Source organism: Anas acuta, chromosome 15 (assembly GCF_963932015.1).
Source record: "Anas acuta chromosome 15, bAnaAcu1.1, whole genome shotgun sequence".
NCBI classification, from domain to species: domain Eukaryota; kingdom Metazoa; phylum Chordata; class Aves; order Anseriformes; family Anatidae; genus Anas; species Anas acuta.
The window spans coordinates 13,161,728-13,179,722 of record NC_088993.1 but is presented as its reverse complement, the minus strand read 5'-3'; the positions used below and the strand labels follow the sequence as shown (position 1 = coordinate 13,179,722).

The 17,995-nt window shown below is 54.8% G+C and overlaps 1 protein-coding gene across 5 annotated transcripts in view; it reads right to left on the bottom strand.

Moving 5' to 3' along the window:
* Positions 1-11,468: 11,468 nt before the first annotated feature.
* Positions 11,469-17,995, bottom strand: part of ELFN1 (extracellular leucine rich repeat and fibronectin type III domain containing 1) — a 98,004-nt gene continuing 91,477 nt past the window's right edge. For all 5 annotated transcript variants that reach the window (XM_068699327.1, XM_068699330.1, XM_068699331.1 and 2 more), the window contains one exon: positions 11,469-15,052. In XM_068699327.1, the coding sequence (XP_068555428.1) occupies positions 12,242-14,632 (2,391 nt within the window). In that variant the 5' untranslated portion in view covers positions 14,633-15,052 and the 3' untranslated portion in view covers positions 11,469-12,241. The remainder of the gene's footprint in view (positions 15,053-17,995) is intronic.

Below are 17,995 nucleotides of genomic sequence, written 5' to 3'. Positions count from 1 at the left end.
CTCGCTGCTATGCAAGCTAGAATAATAAGGGCAATCATATCTCATGGTTCGGGGAGCAAGCTGATTGCCTGTGGGCACTGAGAAGGTAATTCTCCATCCCTGACTCCCCCAAAATATTACACAATTGACAATGTGCACTGGGCAGGTCAAAGGGAAGGAAGCCACAGACGCAGGAGGAGATGTGAGGCACGGGGCTTTGCTGGAAGGCAAGAGCAGTCCTGTGCCACCACATCACACTCCTTTTATCTAACGATCATAGACTTCTGGCTTCAGCGTGATGGAAAAGGTTTCCCAGGTGGGTGAAAGGCTCCAAAGTCTGGCAGAGGAATCTTTCCTCTCTCCACAAGTATCTCCAGGGCAATGCTTGTGCAGTACAGGTGTAGGTGCTTCAGTTTGCTGGTGGTGGTGGCTGGTGCATCTGCCAGGCTGTCCCCAGAGCCCCTGCAGAAAGGCCGTGTCGCTAAAGGGAAATGAGAGCACGAACCTCGCTTAGGTCTCTTTTCTCAGCTCGTTTTGGGAGCTGCACTGCAGCTCCTGGGGATGTACGTGCTATCTCCCCTCCGAACCCATCAGCAGGCACAGTGCCCTGGGTGGGCACGCTCCAAGTGCCAGCTCCGCTTGCTGGGAGTCCCAGCAGGGGAAGGAGCGACCTCGGAGAGGAGGCAAAGGCAGGGAAGGAACCAAACCTTCGGGGAACCGAGCTGCTCATCCTGCCAGCCGCGCTGAGAGGAGGAGGAGAGATAAGAGCCCTCCAGATAACACTTCTCTCTTGGGGGGCTCCGTCCTGCCGACAAAGGATGTCTCTGGGTAAGTCCGTAGGTACCTAGCGCTTCATTTTAATGCTCAACTCGCCTGCCCAACACGTCAGTACCCCAAACACCGAGCCCTGGCCTTCTGCAAGCACAGCATCACCTGTGTGTTTCCAGCCAGGTCATGGGATTCGTCACCCAGTGTGGGTACGGCACGAGGTGAGGCTTACAGGTCTGACAAATCACCCGTTACACCACTGTGTAATGTCACCGTGCTGCGTGGCCCCATGGGGCAGGAAGAGGAGGAGGATGGCTCATGGGGCTGACACAGAGACAGCCCCAAGGTGAGGAAGGCCCCAGCCCCAGCCCCCAGACTCACCCCGTTTCCATTTCTCCTGTTCCCCGGCTTCACGGTTATCTGTGGCCTTGTGCAGTCCCCAGGTCCTGCAACCAGTGTTAAATGTAATGAATGATCTTGTCCTCCTTGTTTGTCTCCTCTTTAGTGTAACACTGTAATTAGCTTAATTACCAACAGATTCATATTTTTTTTTGGTAACTTAAAATGGAAATTAAATTTTGCACCAGGTTTTACAGGCTGTTAACGGGAATCGAATAATCAAGCCTGACTCCAAGTCCTTGAAAATGAGTATTAAAAAAGGTCTGAATTTGCATATTCATGTTTTTAATAGGGTTCAGAAGGTATATTTGCAACTGATGAAAAGGATTAATTAAGCCTAATTTGCATAGGAAGAGCAGTTTAACCCCTTGCAGCCTTGTAAGGCAGAGACTGACAGGTGGAATGGGGCTGGCAGTGCGGTGCCTGGTGGGAGCAGCGTCCTGCTGAACATCACTCCTGTGTGCGAGGACAGGACCCGGGGGAGTCCAGGATCCCAGCACCACCCCAGTGTGGGCCCCCCATGCCCACAGCCACCTCCTGGGTTCAGCCTCTGCCCCCCTACTGCGGTGGTGCACAGCCTGGGTGTCCCGTGGCGATGCCAGCATCTCCTGCCCCTGTGTCTTGGGCTAAATCATGTGGCTCCTCCTGGCTTGGGGTGCTCTGTGCAGCTCTAATGCAGATCCTGGAAATGTTTTTGGTAAGGCCAGCTGGTTTTCCTGAGCTGGTCACACCAGGGCTGCCCCTGTGCTGCAGGGTTTTGGAGCACCTGTGGCTGCTACGGTCACCAAAACCTTCATCTGCTGGCTCAGCTCCATTTGTTGTTGTTTTTTTCAGCAGGGCTGAAGATTTTGGGGGGTTAAAGGCACATCAGGGCAGGGTGAGGACAGAGTGTCTGCTCCCCGTACTGAGGCTGAGGCTGCACCCTGCAAGCCTGCAACCTCTGAGACTTCAGGAGGAGGGATGCGAAGCTGCCTGCACCTAAATCCCCTCCAGCACCCCCGGCATGGGGAAATCAGTGAGGGCTCACACAGCTCCGCCCCATCCTCACCTAGGACAAAGGGTATAACCCCCCCAAAATCCACCATCCCCCTGCCTTGCAAAGCAGAGTGGGAATCTGACGCTTCCCAGGGCCCTCCGTAGCTCAGAACAGAGCACAGCTTTGAGTCAGAGCCTGAATGTTGCTAAAAAGTGGGAAAAAAATAAATAAATCAGGCATTCATTTTGCTTCAGCAGGTGGTGCGCTGCGTTCCCCTTGTAATGCTTTGGTAGCGTGTGTTGCTAATTATTTTTCGGGTGGAATTTGCTGTGCGCAGCGCACGGGGTTCATTAGACAGAGATGGCTTTGAAGTGGCGTTTGGAATTAATGCTGGCATATGTAAATGTTTCTTGTGCCATGGAAAAGCTGGCTATAAATGATGCATGAGGTCCAGCGAGAGAGATGCTTGCTTTGTTTATACACACCCATCGGGCTTCGTTATGCCAAAAGCAGGCAGAGGAAAATCAGTGGTGTCTTGCACAGTCCATATCGCTGCTTCCCGGCCAGACGTGAGCGTTTCGCAGAGCTTAGCACGGCCTCGCCAGCACGCAGCATCCCCAATTCCCCCCTCGGGGACGTGTCAGAGCCCTGGCAAGGCTGCTGCTGCCTCTGTGTTGTCCCCAGGTCCCCCAGCCCAGGAGGACGCATCCTGCCCTGTAAATCCTCCAGGTCCTGATCCCTGCACCTCGCCCGGACAAAACCCGCCTCGGGGAGATGCGCTTGGTGGTAACACTGGCCCGAGGAGTGCCCGCTCCCCTCCTCCTGTCCTTCATCCTCCCAGCACTGGGCTCACGGGACCACACAGCTGCAGAGGGGGGGATGCTGCTTTAGGAGAAACCCTGAAAAAAGAGAGAGAAGAACCACCAAGCTCACAACCACGACTGAGAGGACCAAATGCCAGGGGAACGTGAGCTCCCCCAGCCCATGCCTCCACCAAAGAGGCCTTTCCAGCCCAGGAAAGCCCGGCTCTGGGCTGCTCTTTTCATGCTTTCATAGATGACTTATGTGAGACCCTTGCCACAGCAAAGCAGGGGCTGGAGCATCGCTGCACCAAAAGCTGGACACCTCCGTGGGCAGGTGAGCGTTGGGGCAGTTCCCTTTCTCTGAAGCCATGGGGTCTGTGCTTTAGTGGGTGTCTAAGCTGGTAAGGCCAGGAATGTCCTAAAGTGGGTGGTACAGGAGAGGAGTGGCAGAGGGGTACGTGCAAAAAGCTCAAGAGACACCTTGCAAAGCACCATCACCCAGCGATGCCTGTCTCAGGTTAGGCATGAATGAACTTCACACTGTTCCCTATAAAAAAAAAAAAATGAATTTTTAGCCCCAGGGCTGTGTGATGGGCAGTGCAGGGACCAATTCGGGCAGCACACAGCACCACCAGCAGCAGCAGGATTTGAGGACACGCCCGGGGCTCGGCACAAAGCCCCTGGCAGTGTCACGGCTCCACGGGCTGGGGCTGAGCGGGGCTGAGCAGCTCCGTGTGGCCAGGGGCTGCCTCTGCCCGGCTGGTGCCGTGCACACCCGGCCAGGAGCACCCCCAGGCCCTCGGCCACCCCCCGATAACCAGCAGCACCCCTGGCTCGGGTGTTCCCCACTGCTCTGCTGCCACCAAGGAACGGGGCTGGGGCCCACTGAGGCGTGACCGCGCGGCGTTTCCTCTGCAGTGTTTACCAAACCGCTTGCTCATCAAACACGGGGGAACTGTTTTCTTTTTAAGTAACACAAACATAAAGCGCCTCCGTTTTTATGGCCCTTTGGAAGGCTGCCTGCTCCCGCCACCCCAGAGCTTGCCAAGACAGGACTGCACCCTGGGGTCACCCCGTACCCAAACCCCACAGACATCCCGACCATGCCTCAGGGCTGCTTCCCAGGCAGGAGGCACCGGGTCTGGGTGCTGGAAACCCAGCCCCAGGTGCTCTGCAGCCAGCCCAGATCTCCAGCTGAGCTCCCTGCAGCAGCTCCGGCCGGACAAAGGCGAGGAGAGGAGAGGCAGGAGCGGGGTGAGGAGCTGTGACCGAGCGCTGCTTCATCGCCCGGTTCCCACTTCCCACTGTTTATTTACCAGCACGTTGGAGAGCAGCAATCTCTTCCTCATGCCTTATTGAGAAGCTCAGCTGTGAAACAGCTAAATGAACCATCCCTTTTTATTAGCCTTTGGACTTAGCAGAGGAGCAATCAGTTAATGGCTGACCAGTTTTTGAAGATGCTAAGCACATTACAAGTGCTAAGTATTATTATTTTCCCTGCGATGTTTTATTTTTCCCTCTGAATGTTCAGCTGAAATAACCCTCCCGATTACATTAACCAGTTTCATGTGTTCTGCTCAGATTAAATGCGGTGCCACTTACAATCCCCTCACCTCTCTGGTTCCCAGCTCTCCGCAAGCCTCATCCTAACCTTTGCTTCTCACTCCTGGGCTGAAGCAGCCTTTGCTCTGGGTGCAGCATCTGCCCCAGCCTTGCTTTGGCTTCCTAAAAAGAAACGCATCTGCACCGCTTCCCCACAGGCACCCCAACCTCCGGCTCCTTCCTCTTGCATATTTATTTTGCTTTCTTAATCTCACAACCTTTCTCTTTCCTTCCAGCTAAATGAGCTCCCTGGATAAGCTGTCTCCTCCCACTTGCTGCCATCTCCCTAAGACGCCTGCTGCTGCTTTGGTTTCGTCTTCTCAGGGAAAGGGGCAGGGATCAGCCGGCCAAAGGGGGCTCTGCGCCCTGCTGCCAGCCAGATTTGCCTTCCTCGCCTGGAGACCTGTGGCCACGCACACCTGTGGTTTGTAGGGAAGGATGGGACTGGCTCAGAGTGGGGAATCCACCCCATTCCCACAGCTCTAGGGCAGCGATCGGTGGCCGAGCCCTTCACAGCCACGGTCAGGCTCTCCTGGGTGTGCTGGTGCTGTGGCTGCCAGCGCTCGGCAGCAGGGATGGGCTGTGCAGGTCCTTACCTCTGCTGTGCTTCAGCTGGGCTGCTCGCTGAACATCTGAATGCAAAACAAAACAGAAAAAAAAAGAGCAGGAAAGGCCACGCTGGGGTTGTCTGCTCCATCTTCCTTCTCCAAAGGTGGTCTGGGGCAGGGGCTTCCCAGACCCCCAGCCAGAGGAACCCACCGACCATACCAGAAAGGGTTCAGCCACCTCTGGTGGTGCAGGGCAGCTCCCAGCCCTGCTCCATCACCTCCTTCTCATCCTTCCAGGCCCTCCTGAGGGCCATGCCAGGACCTGCCTGATCTCCAGGACGGTGGCGAATCCACACTGGGACTGAGAGATGGGAGTCAGACCAGAAGCCAGCCCCCGTCTCCCAGCTCCCCTCCCTCCTGGCTGTGACTCCAGCATGGAAATAGGTTTGGGGTGGCCACGCTGTGGCCACCTGCCCTCCCCAGACTCCCGGCACGCCTTCCCCTGAGCCACGGGGTGCTCATTTGACTGCCTGTAGGAGCCGCGATCACCCCGTGAGGCTGGAGGAGGCTGCGGAGCAGCGCAGGGGCTCGTCAGCTGTCAGCGCGTGAAGGATTCCTCATGCGTCGGGCTGCCACATGGCTGGGGTTTCCCAGGCAGAGACGTTCGTGTGCAGGCTCCGTGGTGGGTGGTAGTGTTGTTACAGCCAGAATGATCTAAGGATGCAGTTGAGATAAGGTTTGTGGGGAGAGGTGATATCTCTTACTGCAACACCTGAGACGGATGGAAATAAAATAAATCATGTGGGCTTCTGGGCATGCAGGCTCCTCGTCAGCCTGAGCTGAGCCAGATGTGCAGGGGACATTTTGGACTGGCCATGGATGATTTGTGCCCTCCATGGCCACTTGGGCAGGGGGTCTCTGGCTCTGGCAGACCCTTGGCCAAACTCCCCAAAGTGCTCCTCACCTTCCCTGCAGCACAGATCCCGGCTGGGACAGGAGGGCACGGCTGGCAGGAGCAGACTTCAGGCCCTAGCTGCAGGGAATGGGAGTCTTTGTTCCTTGGCTACAAGTGTGGTGGAATTAGATGATTAATTAATTTAGCTGCTTCATGTGAAAAGTGCCAGTGTTTACCTACGAGCCCAGAGATGAGCTCTGGCGGTACCCAGAGGCCTCCTGCCGCTCGGATGGGCTGGGAAGCTCCTGATTGCAGGGCAGGAGATGCCCAAGGAGAGCTCTGCTGTGCAAAATGCTGAGAGAGAGAAAGATTTAAGAGGCCGCCAGCAGGGAGAAGCTGCAGATACAGAGCACAAACTTCGGGGCATCCCATCACAGCCCTGAAGCTCAGGGCTCAGGAGGGGGCAGAGGATGCTGCGGTGGGGTGAGCCAGACCCGAGGGCTTGGGGAGCTGCAAGGGGCGGGCAGGATGGGAGGGAAGCACGATGCTGTGTGCGGGGCTGAGTGCTTCCTTGCACAGCTGGAAGCACTAAAGGATATGATAGAGCCAGGAGAGAGCCCCAGAGATGAGCAAGACAAGGTGGGGGACAGCACTTGTGCGGCTTAATGGAGAAGATGGGCCAGGAGAGAAGAGCTCATTAGAAAAGGGCATTGCACAGTGAGGAGAGGAGAGGCTATAAACCACCAGAAAGCTGATAAAAGACAGAAATGAAAATCTTTTAGTCCCAAAGAAAGCAAGGCTGGAGTACGTTAATGAGCTCTTTAATGGTGAGGCAAGTAAAGGTGAGCAGCAAATGGCTATTTCCAGGCAGCAGAGCTGAGTGGGAAAAAACAGATGTTGGTGGGGTGCGAGAGGCGATCAGCACGGAGAGGAGCAGCAGTGCACCCCGTGTCATTAGTGTTGCCATTGAATTATTTAAAAGGCACACAGACACCGACTCAGACTTGGCAGACTCTTTTGATTGCTCTGCAGGAACAGAGAACTTGCAGAGGGTGGGAAATAAGCGCTTTCCCACCTGGTTTGGACCAAAAGGAACGGGGGGAAAACCAGAGTGAAAACTGGCACCTTGCTTGACTGCTCCCCAGGCAATGAAAATCCCCATCCCTGGCACTTCTGTGTCTTCTCATCCCTTGTGCAGAGGAAACAGTGTCCAGAAAACTGTTTTCACTCTGGATCAGGTGGTTGCACTTCACTAATTCCTGGAGTGGGGAGGAAAGTGGGACTGAGCAAGGCTGCTGTTCCTGCGTCTAAGGGGCCGTAGGCTGTCGCAGTGAAATACTTCAAGACTCCTGATAAAATTACCAGGTGAACAAACCCTCAATTTGCAGTCCAAAAGGGTGGGTGAGCTGCTCAGCTCCGCACTGAGAGCTCTGCTGGGTTCTGATGAGCCCATCCACAAAGCCATGTGGCCACTCTCAAGGTGACATTTGGATAACCTCTACCGACTTTCTGGTGACGCTGGCGATCCGGCTGAGAAGGGTACAACAGAATATGATACAAGAGATGTGAAAAAGCCAAAGTGCTCCAAGCCAAGGTGAAGCCTTGCTGGCTGCTGGCTGCCTTCAGTGCCTCGGGCAGTGGCTGGCAGCAGTGGTTGGGTGGCGAAGGGAAGGAAAGGTGTCCTGCAGCTCTCCCCAAGGAGCAGCTTTACCTCCAGACAGGACAGAAGGACGGGACCTCAGGACCTGTTCACACCACGTAAGGCAGGACTGGGGCTTTTCCCAGAGAACCCCTTCGTGCCCTGAAGCCCGTCCCTGCTCCTCTGCTCTGTCCCCGTGTCGTGTCCCCATGAGACCTGTGGTGGTGGCACTGTCCCCACGCAGCACCACGCAGGAGGGGAGTAGTGTGGGCCCTAGAGGAGCTCACACAATGGAGAGCTGGCCCCAAAACAGGCAGGGGTGCCCGAGCACCACACTCACCTTCCCCTCGTTGTCATTCCTCGCCCTGACAAGCACTCACAAATGCAAATAAATTCTGACTTTGGCTCCCAAACTCTGCTGCCTGCACTAAAAATAGCCCAACGCAGTGCGCGCTGGCTGCGAGCCCCTCATCGATCCGGCCCAGCAGCGCAGCAGCGCACCCCGCCGTGGCCCCCAGTCATCCCCTGCACCTTTCCTCACCCAAATTAGTGGGGTGATGGGGCTGGAACCCCCCACCTCGGTACCCCCTACCCCTGCTAACCTACATCTCCTGCAGTCGTGGTGATTTATTGCTGCAGAGCAGGACAGGCAGGCAGGCTGCAGCAGCGGGGCGTTGTGCTCTCCACCACTGCGATGAGTTGGGGAGGCCTTGGGCGATGCAGGTCTTGGTTTGCCACGACCCAGCCCCAGTTCAGGAAAAGTCAGATCTGGAAACAGGGGCAGGGCAGAGCATCAGGAGGGGGATAAGGCTTTTAAAAGCTACCCAGGCTGGAGATGTCCCAGCCTTCACATGGCAGGCTCTTTTGCTGGCCCCAGGCCAGAGCGAGCATTGAGCTGCAGGTGCTGTGGGCTCTGGTTCGCTCGCCAACAAGAAGCTGGCTTTGCTGAGATGATGGGGAAGGGGTTGCAGTGGTCGTGTTTAGTCCTCACCTTGGTTTTTGCCCTTGAAGAATGATGTTTTAAACAACAGGCATTCTGTGGGCTTGGGAAGGGCGTCAGTGAATACATTTATTGATGGCCCTGAGGCTATCGGCGGCGTCCTACAGCAGAGCCCTTGGGGAGTGGGATTTCCATACGGCAGCTACAGGGGGTGGGCAGGGCTGGAAGGGAGCAGTAGGATGGGGACAGCTGAAGGGGACACTGGTGATAGCAGGGAGCAAGTGAAGGGCATGTGGACCCCAGAAGAGCTTTAGGGGAGCAGAAACTTTGGGAAGTGGTGATGAAAAAGTGAACTCTGGCCAGCGAGGAAATTTCTAGGAGCAGCTCAGAGCAGAAACAGCAATGGATCCCTGCGCTCCTTTCCTCTGTTTCTGAAAAATAGCTGCCTCTGGGGGATGAAGGATGCCAAGCACAGAGCTCCCCAGGCCCTGTCCTGAGACATCCAAGCCAGTCCCTGGGTTGAGCAGCGGTGTGGGGGATAGTGGGACTTCTTCCCTCTTCTTGTCCCGCTTTTTTCTCAGCTCGTCTTGTGGCATCTTGCTTGGAGGGACGTGGACCATGGCTGCCAGGAATGTGCCTCACCATGGAGGAAGGGCCAGGAGGCAGCAGCACGGCCACTGCTTCATCACCCAGAGCCCTCTGACCTCCACGGCGTGCCCCACTGACTGTGGATTCTGCATGTGGACATCCCTCTCCTTGGAGCCAGAGAGACACAGACCTTTCCTAATCCTCCTGGTCTCTAACTGCAGGGTTTGCATCTGGGAAGTGTTTAATTTTGAAAGGCCAGTGCTGCTGTATCACATTTCCTGCTCTGGTCTCTGTTGGTTTATGACCAGTGAAATCCTGGTGTGAAAACAAAATTGGGCTTTGATTTCATCTGCCCCTGCTGTTTTATGCCACTAACAACTTTGCTTTTCTATAGCGGCTTTTATTCTAGGAGCTAAACGGGCTTCACAGACAGGCGATTAATTAATTGAGCCTCCCCGACCAGCCTATGCCCTCGGTGCCACGAGGACGAGTTTTGAAGAGGAGGAAATGGAGGCTGAGAGGAGTGAAACGATCCCCTGGGTGCAGGAGTGAGCTCAGTGCTGATGGGGAGATGGTTGTGATGGTCCAGACTGGTGTGGGACTGGTCTGGAGTGACCGAGGAAGGTTGTTTTTTTGGGAGGACCGTTATTGGATCACCTGAGCTCAGGTTGACTCAGGAACTGCCTCTGCCCATCCCAGCCCCTTGCTGAGGAATTCCCCAAGACCTTCAGATGGTGCCGGGCCCTGCCACCTTTTCCACCACCCCTCCTTGCTGCCAAGTCCTGCTTCTCCAGGGGGCACTCAGGACTTTCAAGGGAAGGGGGTTCAGGCCGAAGGGTGCTGGCAAGGTCTGATCCTCAGCTCCATCCTCCAGGTCCTGCTCACTGACCGAGTGGGCATGGCACTGCCCCACAAAGCTGAGCACCATGGGGAGGCTCTGGGGCACCTGGAGGAGGTGGAGAGATGTGCCTGCGCTTATGCAGAGTGAATACGTTCCTGGGGAAATTGCTTTTATTATGAAATCCTGCTAATGGTTTGTTGTCTACACAAATAACCGTGGGGAATGAACTCGTGCACTTCCCAGCCTGCTCCGTGTCTTCCTGGCTCAGCTCCTTTCTGAGCAAACATAACCTTTTGCAAGAATACCTGTCAAAATCACTTTGAAATATTGAAATAACAGGATGGGATGTGGTTTGCTGCTGGGCCCTAGTGCTCCTCTGTCAGAAGTAAGGTTGCACAAAAGAGATTTGTGAGCAGGAGGCAGTGGAAGGACCCTGGAAAGCAGCAGGACCCCAAAGGGCTGCCCTGGGGGAACTCGTTGCCTCACTGCTGGGGGAGCAGAGCAGCTCCCTAAGCCTAATGTGCCCCCTCTTTTTGTTGGTTGTGGGATGAGGCATGGGGGTTTGTAACTCAGATGGAGCTAATCTGAGTAAAATTGCATCCCTTGGCAGCATGGGAACGGCTTCCCAGTCCAAATGCCCCCTTGCTCCATTTCACCCCACAAGCAGGGCATCATCTGCATGTATGTTATGGCAAAATGCTGCTGAGACCTAAACAGGCATTGTACAGCAACGGCTGAAGGGCATGTGGTTGCCGTGCTGGATACCATACCCCAGAACCATCCTCTTCCTTTCCAGCCTTGGAGCCCCAGGGGTCCCCAGGATGCCCATCTCCGAAGCCACTACTGGGAAATGGGAGCCCAGCCGGCCCGTGGGCAGCGCCGGGGCTGCAGGCAGGAGGTGCTGCACTCACTGCCTGGTGCTCCAGTAATTTGGGGTTATCTTTGGGTAATCCCCTGGGTGTGGGGTGGTGGGAGTCCCAGCAGCAAGGGGCAGGATCTGCTGTAATTGCTCTTGATCTGGGCAAGCTGTAAACGCTCTGTGTCTTTTCCCTCAGCAAAATCACCCTCGGTGATGTCCCTCCCTGGAGAGCAGCAGGAAGGTTTCTGTGCTAACTCATCAGCAGCTCTCCATCCTTTTGGTACCTTTTGATTTTCAGGAGAAATCCCGTTGCTGGGTGGCACCCGCTCAACCAGGAGCCCTTCACTTCTCATCCCCTTTCCTGTTCCCAGCAGGGACGGGGTCCCACCTGGAACAGTGCTGGTGATTTGCTTTTCTGGGCATGCACCTTTTTTCTTAGTGCACTTGGAAGTGATCAGAGCTTGGACATAGACAATCACTAGGAGAAATCAAAAACAAAGAGGAAACCCAAACGCTCCCCCCCAACTCCAAAATACCTCCTCAACCAACCAACCAAACAAGAAAAAAACTCCTTCAAACCAAACTCCATCTCTTTCTCTAAAATCCATGATTAAAACCTGGTACAAACAGGTGAATATAGATATATATATATTTTTTTAGTAGATGTAGTATTGATTTTTTTCTCCTCTCTCTTTCTCATTATACAGCAAACATTGCAAATATAGAAATTTTCTCTGTACAATTAACGACGTCGGTTTACAATGCAATGTGTGGTAAAACCTCTCAGTGAGTGAAAATGTGAACGGGCCTTCAACCGGGTAAAAGTCTAAACTGGAAGACTCCGTTTGCAAAAACAGCCCAAAGGATGGATCTCCTTCTGGTCTCTTTTTGGTTTTTGTTGCTGTTTTTGTTGCTGTTGGTTTTTGGAAGGGAAGGAAGGAAGAACACAAACTGTTCACAAAGAATCCACAAAATCACGGAGTAGGGACTCATGCAATGCAGTACTGGGAAACGCCAGAGCTCTCTGCCCGCTCTTTCACTTTCTTTTTATATTCAATTTTTTTCTTTTTTTTTTTCTTTTTTTCTTTTTTAGAAAAATCAGAATGAAACAAAACTTTTTTTCTTTTTTTTTTTTTCTTTTCACTCGACAGTTTGTTTTGTAAAGTTTGTGTTCAAATTTGGTGCGCGTCTCACCAAAGTGAGGCCATTTTAATATCTCACTTTATATATTATATAGAATATTTATAGATTTCCATAATTTGTTCTCTCTTTTATTTTTATTGATTCATTTATTATTATTATTATATATTTATTTTTTTGTTTCAAAGACAGTCTGAATAAAAATAGCTGCTGCGGATTTCTTTTGGTCCAGTTAGTGTGTTAAGTCACGAGTTGTGTGAGGACTCAGGACTTTTGCTGGGCGGAGACGCCCTTCCAGTAGTCTAAGATGTCGTGAAGATCCTCGTCTTTGGCAAACTGGACCTTTTTGCGTAGGGCATGGCCGGCTGCCATGTACTCCTCCTCGTCTTTGTGCCGCTTGCGGTTGAGTTTGAAGCGCTCCCAGATGCTGTGCGAAGGTTTGCAGGTGTACTCGGGGCTGGAGGTGTAGCTCAGGTTGTGGTATTGGGGCGAGAGCTGGGAATAGGCCAGGTCTCTGGGGCGAGGACGGGTCAGAGGCTCCAGGATGGAGGGCTTTCGCCCTGCCATGCTGTCGTGCTGCTCCCCTTGGTGCGAGCCGGGGTAGGAGTGCCGGTGTTCGCTGTACTGCCGGATCTTCTCCGCCTCCGCCCGCAGGATGGCCGCGGCCGGTGTCACAGTGAGGATGGTGTCGGTGGTGGGGGACGTCTTCTCGATGTATTTGGCTTCTGATTTGTGGCCCGATCCCTCGGAGCGGTAGGACCTGGGGCTCCGTATGGAGCCGCTGGAAGAGGTGCTGGAGCGTTTGGGGGCGGCCTCCATGCTGTGGTGCCGCTGGAGGGGGTGGTTGTAGCTTTCCTTGTAGACAGGGGAGAGGAACCCGTGTTTGCTGGGGATCTGCTCTGACAAGAGCACCAGCTGAGGCTCCACTGTGGAGACTGCCCCCGACTTCACCCCTTGGAAGGAGGTGGACTCGGATTTCAAGGCATCGATGCAGTTGTTGATGATCTGGTTCACCTTGTCCACCTCCTTGGCAATGGTGGAGATCTCGGCCACGGAGCTCTGGGTGTCCGGTGGCAGGGACAGCTCACAGTCTCGCCTCTCAGGCTGCTCCCCCGTCCTCACCTCCATGTAGTTGCCCTTGGTGGCCTTGGGGGTCTCACTGCTGTCGATCAGCTTGTACTGCTCGACCTCTCCAGCGGAAGGCAGGTAGGGGATGCGGGTCACCGTCTCCCCGCCCAGCATCTGTCCTTGGGACAGCTGGGTGATGCTGGTGGTCTCCATTTCTGGCCCGTATTTCAGCTCAATGATGGTCTTCTTCATGCTGCCGGCAGCCTTTTTGTGCTTCTCCTCTTGCTGGCGCCTCTTTCGGAGACAGTAATAAACGACGCCCAAGACGATCACCATGCCAAAGAGACAGCCCAGGATTGTCATGATATAATGGGTGGCAGTGGAAGGGGTGGGCACCGGCTCCTTGCGGTTGGGTCTGGTGGGCGTGATGGTGACACAGGTGTGGTTGTACTTGGAGTATTGGTGGACAGAGACCACACAGTAGGTGTAATCTCTTTGTGCTACTAGGTTGCTCACGGTGATGTTCTCCTCCTTCTTCCTGAGCTTGGTGATCATGGAGGAGAAGCCGTTTTCAAACTGGGAGAGGATGTACATCTTGCTGAAGGGGTAGGGGATCTGCACGGTGAGGACGGCCGAGTTGTGGTTGAGGTGCTTCACCTGGATGTTGGGGCGCACTTCGGTCTCGCCGATGGGCGTGAAGAGGGAGAACTGTGGGGTGGTGCCGTCACCGGAGGAGCACTCCTCCTCGGAGCACGGGCTCTCGGAGGGCGCCGTGGTCACTTGGTACCGGGGAGGGATAAAACGAGGGATCACAGTGTAGGAGCCACCGGTGCAAAGGGATGAGAGCATGCTCAGAGCATTGCGGTAGCCAGTCCGGCCTTGGCCCAACAAGTAGTAGCCCGTGTAGTCCGGTGGGGAGTCGCACTGCATCCGGTCGTAAGTGCGCGTCATGTTGGTGAACGCCTCCAGCCATTGCAGGAAGCCGAGGAGCTCACAGGAGCAGTAGAAGGGGTTGCTGTAGAGTTCACAGACAGAGAGCTTGTTTAAGCCCCTAAAAGTGTTGCTGTCGAGTCTCTGGATCCTGTTCATGGACAGGTCAATGTTCACTATGTTGGGGCACTCCCAGAAGGCGTTGGGGGTGACGGACTCGATGAGGTTGGCCTGGAGATAGAGGTACTCCAGCTTCCCCAGGCCCCGCAGGATGCCCTCAGTGAGGTTCCTCAGGCGGTTGTAACCCAGCTGCAGCACCTGGAGGTTGAACTGTCCCGAAAAGGCACCGTCCTCGATGTAGGAGATCTCGTTCTTCGTCAGGTTGAGGTATGTCAGGTTGCCGAAGCGGCTGAGCGAGGCGTACTGCACGCTCTTGATCTTGTTGTCGTTCAGCCGCAAGTCCACGATGGTGCTGTTGATCTGCTGGGGGATGGACTCGTAGGGGGGCTGGTTCTGGCTGCAGATGGCCAGCCAGACGAAACCCTTGTCCCCCTCGATGAGCCAGCAGTCCGCCCGCACCCCGCCGGCGTGCAGGAGGGAGACGGCTGCCACGCACACGCAGAGGGCTGGCGTCACGGCCCACCGGCGACCTGCCATCTGGAAGGGCGGCGCGGAGAAGGGGCTGCTGGAAGCGGGGAGCGGGACGGGGGCCGGGAAGACTTGGGTTAGTGCTTCTTCGCTCTCCTCTCCCTTCTCCTCATGGCTTGGAGCCCGGGGGGAAGCAGCCGTGGTGAACGGGGACCTCGGTGCCCAAGGGGCTCGGCAGCCGCCGGCCGGGGGCTGCTGTCAAGGCCTGGGAGGCTGGGGCTGGTCCCGCATCACCAGGTCTCCAGCATCTCGGGGAGGGAGTCATGAAGTTAGGTGCCTGTGTGGAGGAGCCTCTCTGGCTCAGAGACCAGCCTTCCTCTGGTTTTTAATAGTACATCTCCTCGTTTTCTTTTTGCTGCCCATCGCGGCGCCAGTCCCCATCTCCACGTGCCTCCTGGCTGGCTGTCCTGGCTTGGTTCCTCAGCTCACCTGCGCAAAACAAAACAAAAGCACAAGCTCAACACAAAGGGCAGACAATTTAAGTTCAGCAGCATCAGAGACGCACCCAGCTACCCTCTTACTGCTAGCCGCTTGCCTTCTAAATCCAGCTGCCACCTCTCCAGGGCCTTTGGTTAATTCGGGCACAGCCAGTGCTGTTTGGCATCACTAGGGCAGGTGGTCACTGCCTGCAGACGTCAGCCTCTAAGTGCATCGACCAGCGTCACGTTATAGGCAGGAGGGAGAACAACGCACATCCAGTGCACCGTTCGTCTGACCTATTTAGGTGTCTACCTTCAGAGGAGAGGAGTGCTGCCCCAGAAGTGTCTGTTCCTCTCTGCGGAGAGCAGATGAAGTCTAGACAACTCACTCTGATGTAGATTTGATGCTGCAACGTTTTGCTGAGGGGAATCCTGACTGTCTCGCGTGCTGGTGCGTGCAGCAGCAGTGCCCACGGAGGGGGGTGCTGGCTGAGGATGCCGTGTCTTCCTGACTGCATTGCTGTGTGGGGGCTAGGATAAAGCCCAGCACCAAGCACCTGGCCCACTTCTGGGAACCTGAGCAGTAGTTTCAGGGCACTGCTTGGCTACAAGGCACGCTAGCTCGATTGTCCACCATCTGTTTTCCTTGTCTGTGGTTGGGGCTTGTTGCCCCAACCTACCAGAGAGGGAGTTGCCCACAGCTGGGAGAAACATCGTGGCTTATCTAGAAATTCCTTCTTGAGACTTTCTACAGTAACAGCAGCTCTGGTTGTCTCCCTTGTCCCCAGGCAGACTGTAGGAAGCAGGAAAGATACCACCAGCACTTCTTGAAAACACAGCTGGTAGGAAACTGAGGCTTCTTGAGCATCCATGAAAGAGGAGGGACAAGTCATACACCTGAGCTGTGTTTCATTAGATCTGCAGAGTAGTGTAAATCCAGAACTTGGCTTCCAGTCCATTTCCCAGTGCCCAGGCAGCGGATGGATGTGCTGGTGCTGCCCTCCTGCAAACCATGAGGGGCATTCAGACACGATACCATCACCCTCATCCTGGAGGAACCAGATCCCCGTTTTCCAGCCATGATACCAGGTGGTGAAGCAGACCATGTTTCGCTGCAGAGAGCTCTGTTAACCATTCACAGCTTATACTCCAGTAAACAGGCTGGTAATAACAAACAGTGAAACAGTTTATTTGTTCTTTCTGGATCGCGAGCAGTGAGTCTGTTCCCTGGTGGGATGGCTGGGTTTCCATTACGTACATAACAAGATCTGCTTTCGCATCAGCTCTGTGGCGTACGAGGCTCTCCAGCCACCTTGTCCTCCAGCAGCTCTCCCACCAGGCGGTAGAAACCTGGACTTTGGTGTGCTTTTACACTGCTATTCGAGTTGAAGCCCTCACATCACTGCAGAAATACTAGTATTGAGGATAAGCCCCATTTCTGGGACCAGTACCTGTGGCACCAGCTGGAGCACATTTACAAGGACATGCTGTCCCTCTCTGGGGTGCTTTGTCAGGACCTGGTAGCTCATTTTGGCACATCTGAGTCCTTGGATCTGGCAAGGAAGGGACAGGGACCATGTCCCCACACACACTCCCCCACTGATGGGGAGGCATGGGCTGCAGTGCTGGGCTGAGAGCTGTCTGCCGTCACATCCCTCCCGGCACTGGGCAACTCAATTAACCTCCCTGCTCTCCAGTTTCCTCTCCAGTTCCGTGAGATAATGACAGTGCATCACAGGGCTGTGGGAGACTGAATGACACTGCCCCGAGCTCCTCTCGTTGAGATGAAAGTCAAGTCAGATGTGTTGAGCTGCAGGTGGAGACTTTCGCTCCCTCCAGCTGGGAGCTGGGCTCTGGATGTGCCTGGTCTCCTCTGCCACAGGGATCAGCCTGGTCCCCAGCCCCCCTGATGGCCTCCTGTGGGGTGCACGCTGCCCGTAAGGATGTTGGAGAAGGGTAGAGATGAGTAGTCCTGGCCTGCGGAGCCATCACCAATGGGTTGCCCCAGCTGTGCAGATCACATTCCTTGCCCACAGCCCTTCCCTTTGCTGCAAGCATCTCCTGCAAAGCCACACCAGCCTTCTTGCAGGGGAAAGCTTCCTGTTGCCATGTCCCTGGGGAAGCCACAGCCTGCAGCCCACATCAGAGGGCATTAGCTAATGGAGCAGGACCATCCTGTGAGCAAAGAGCAGAGACAAGACCCTCCAAGGACCTTGCCAGGCTGGCCCCCGTATCCTCCTCATCACCCATGTGCCTCCCTCATCTAATTGGGGGTGTCTGGGGTGAGGAAGAGTGACCGTAAGCGATTCAGACATATTCAGTAGGTTCCCGCTGTGTGTTTTCTCTTCTTTGCCACGCGTTGCCTATCAGATGAGTCCTTTCCAACAAGAGAAAGGAGAAAAGGCATTTTATCAGCAGCCCGAGTTTAATTTCAGCTCATTAAAGCAAGCAATTTGCTGGTTTATTTGCTTTGCAAAGTGTGAATAAAACGACAGCATTAAGGAGATGTAAGAGGGGCTAATCTCCCCTTTTATTAGATTGGGGACATGACTGGGGAGTGGAGAAGTGGTCTTGTTGCTTTGCATGGAGGAGATAACTGTTATCTCGTTGACTTCTGAAAGCCTCCTTCCAGCACCACGCCGACGTGGGTGCCTGTGGGTGTGCAGCACCAGCCAGGCACCGAGGCGGGACGGGAGCGGGGGCACTCACAATGGTTCCAGCACATATCCCCCTAACAGCAGATAACAGAGATCCGGGAGGTTTCTCCTTTGATTTTATCTCCCATCTAATCTTCCTTTTCTGCTTCTGAAATCCTGGTCGGGATTCTTGCAGGTTAGGCACAGAGCAGCTGGTTGGATGAGCAGCTTGTGCTGTTCCTGACCTCCAGTGGCTGGGACATGGCTCCAGAGAGTGAGGGAGAGGCCCCCCACCTTCTTCTTCCCACAGACTGCAG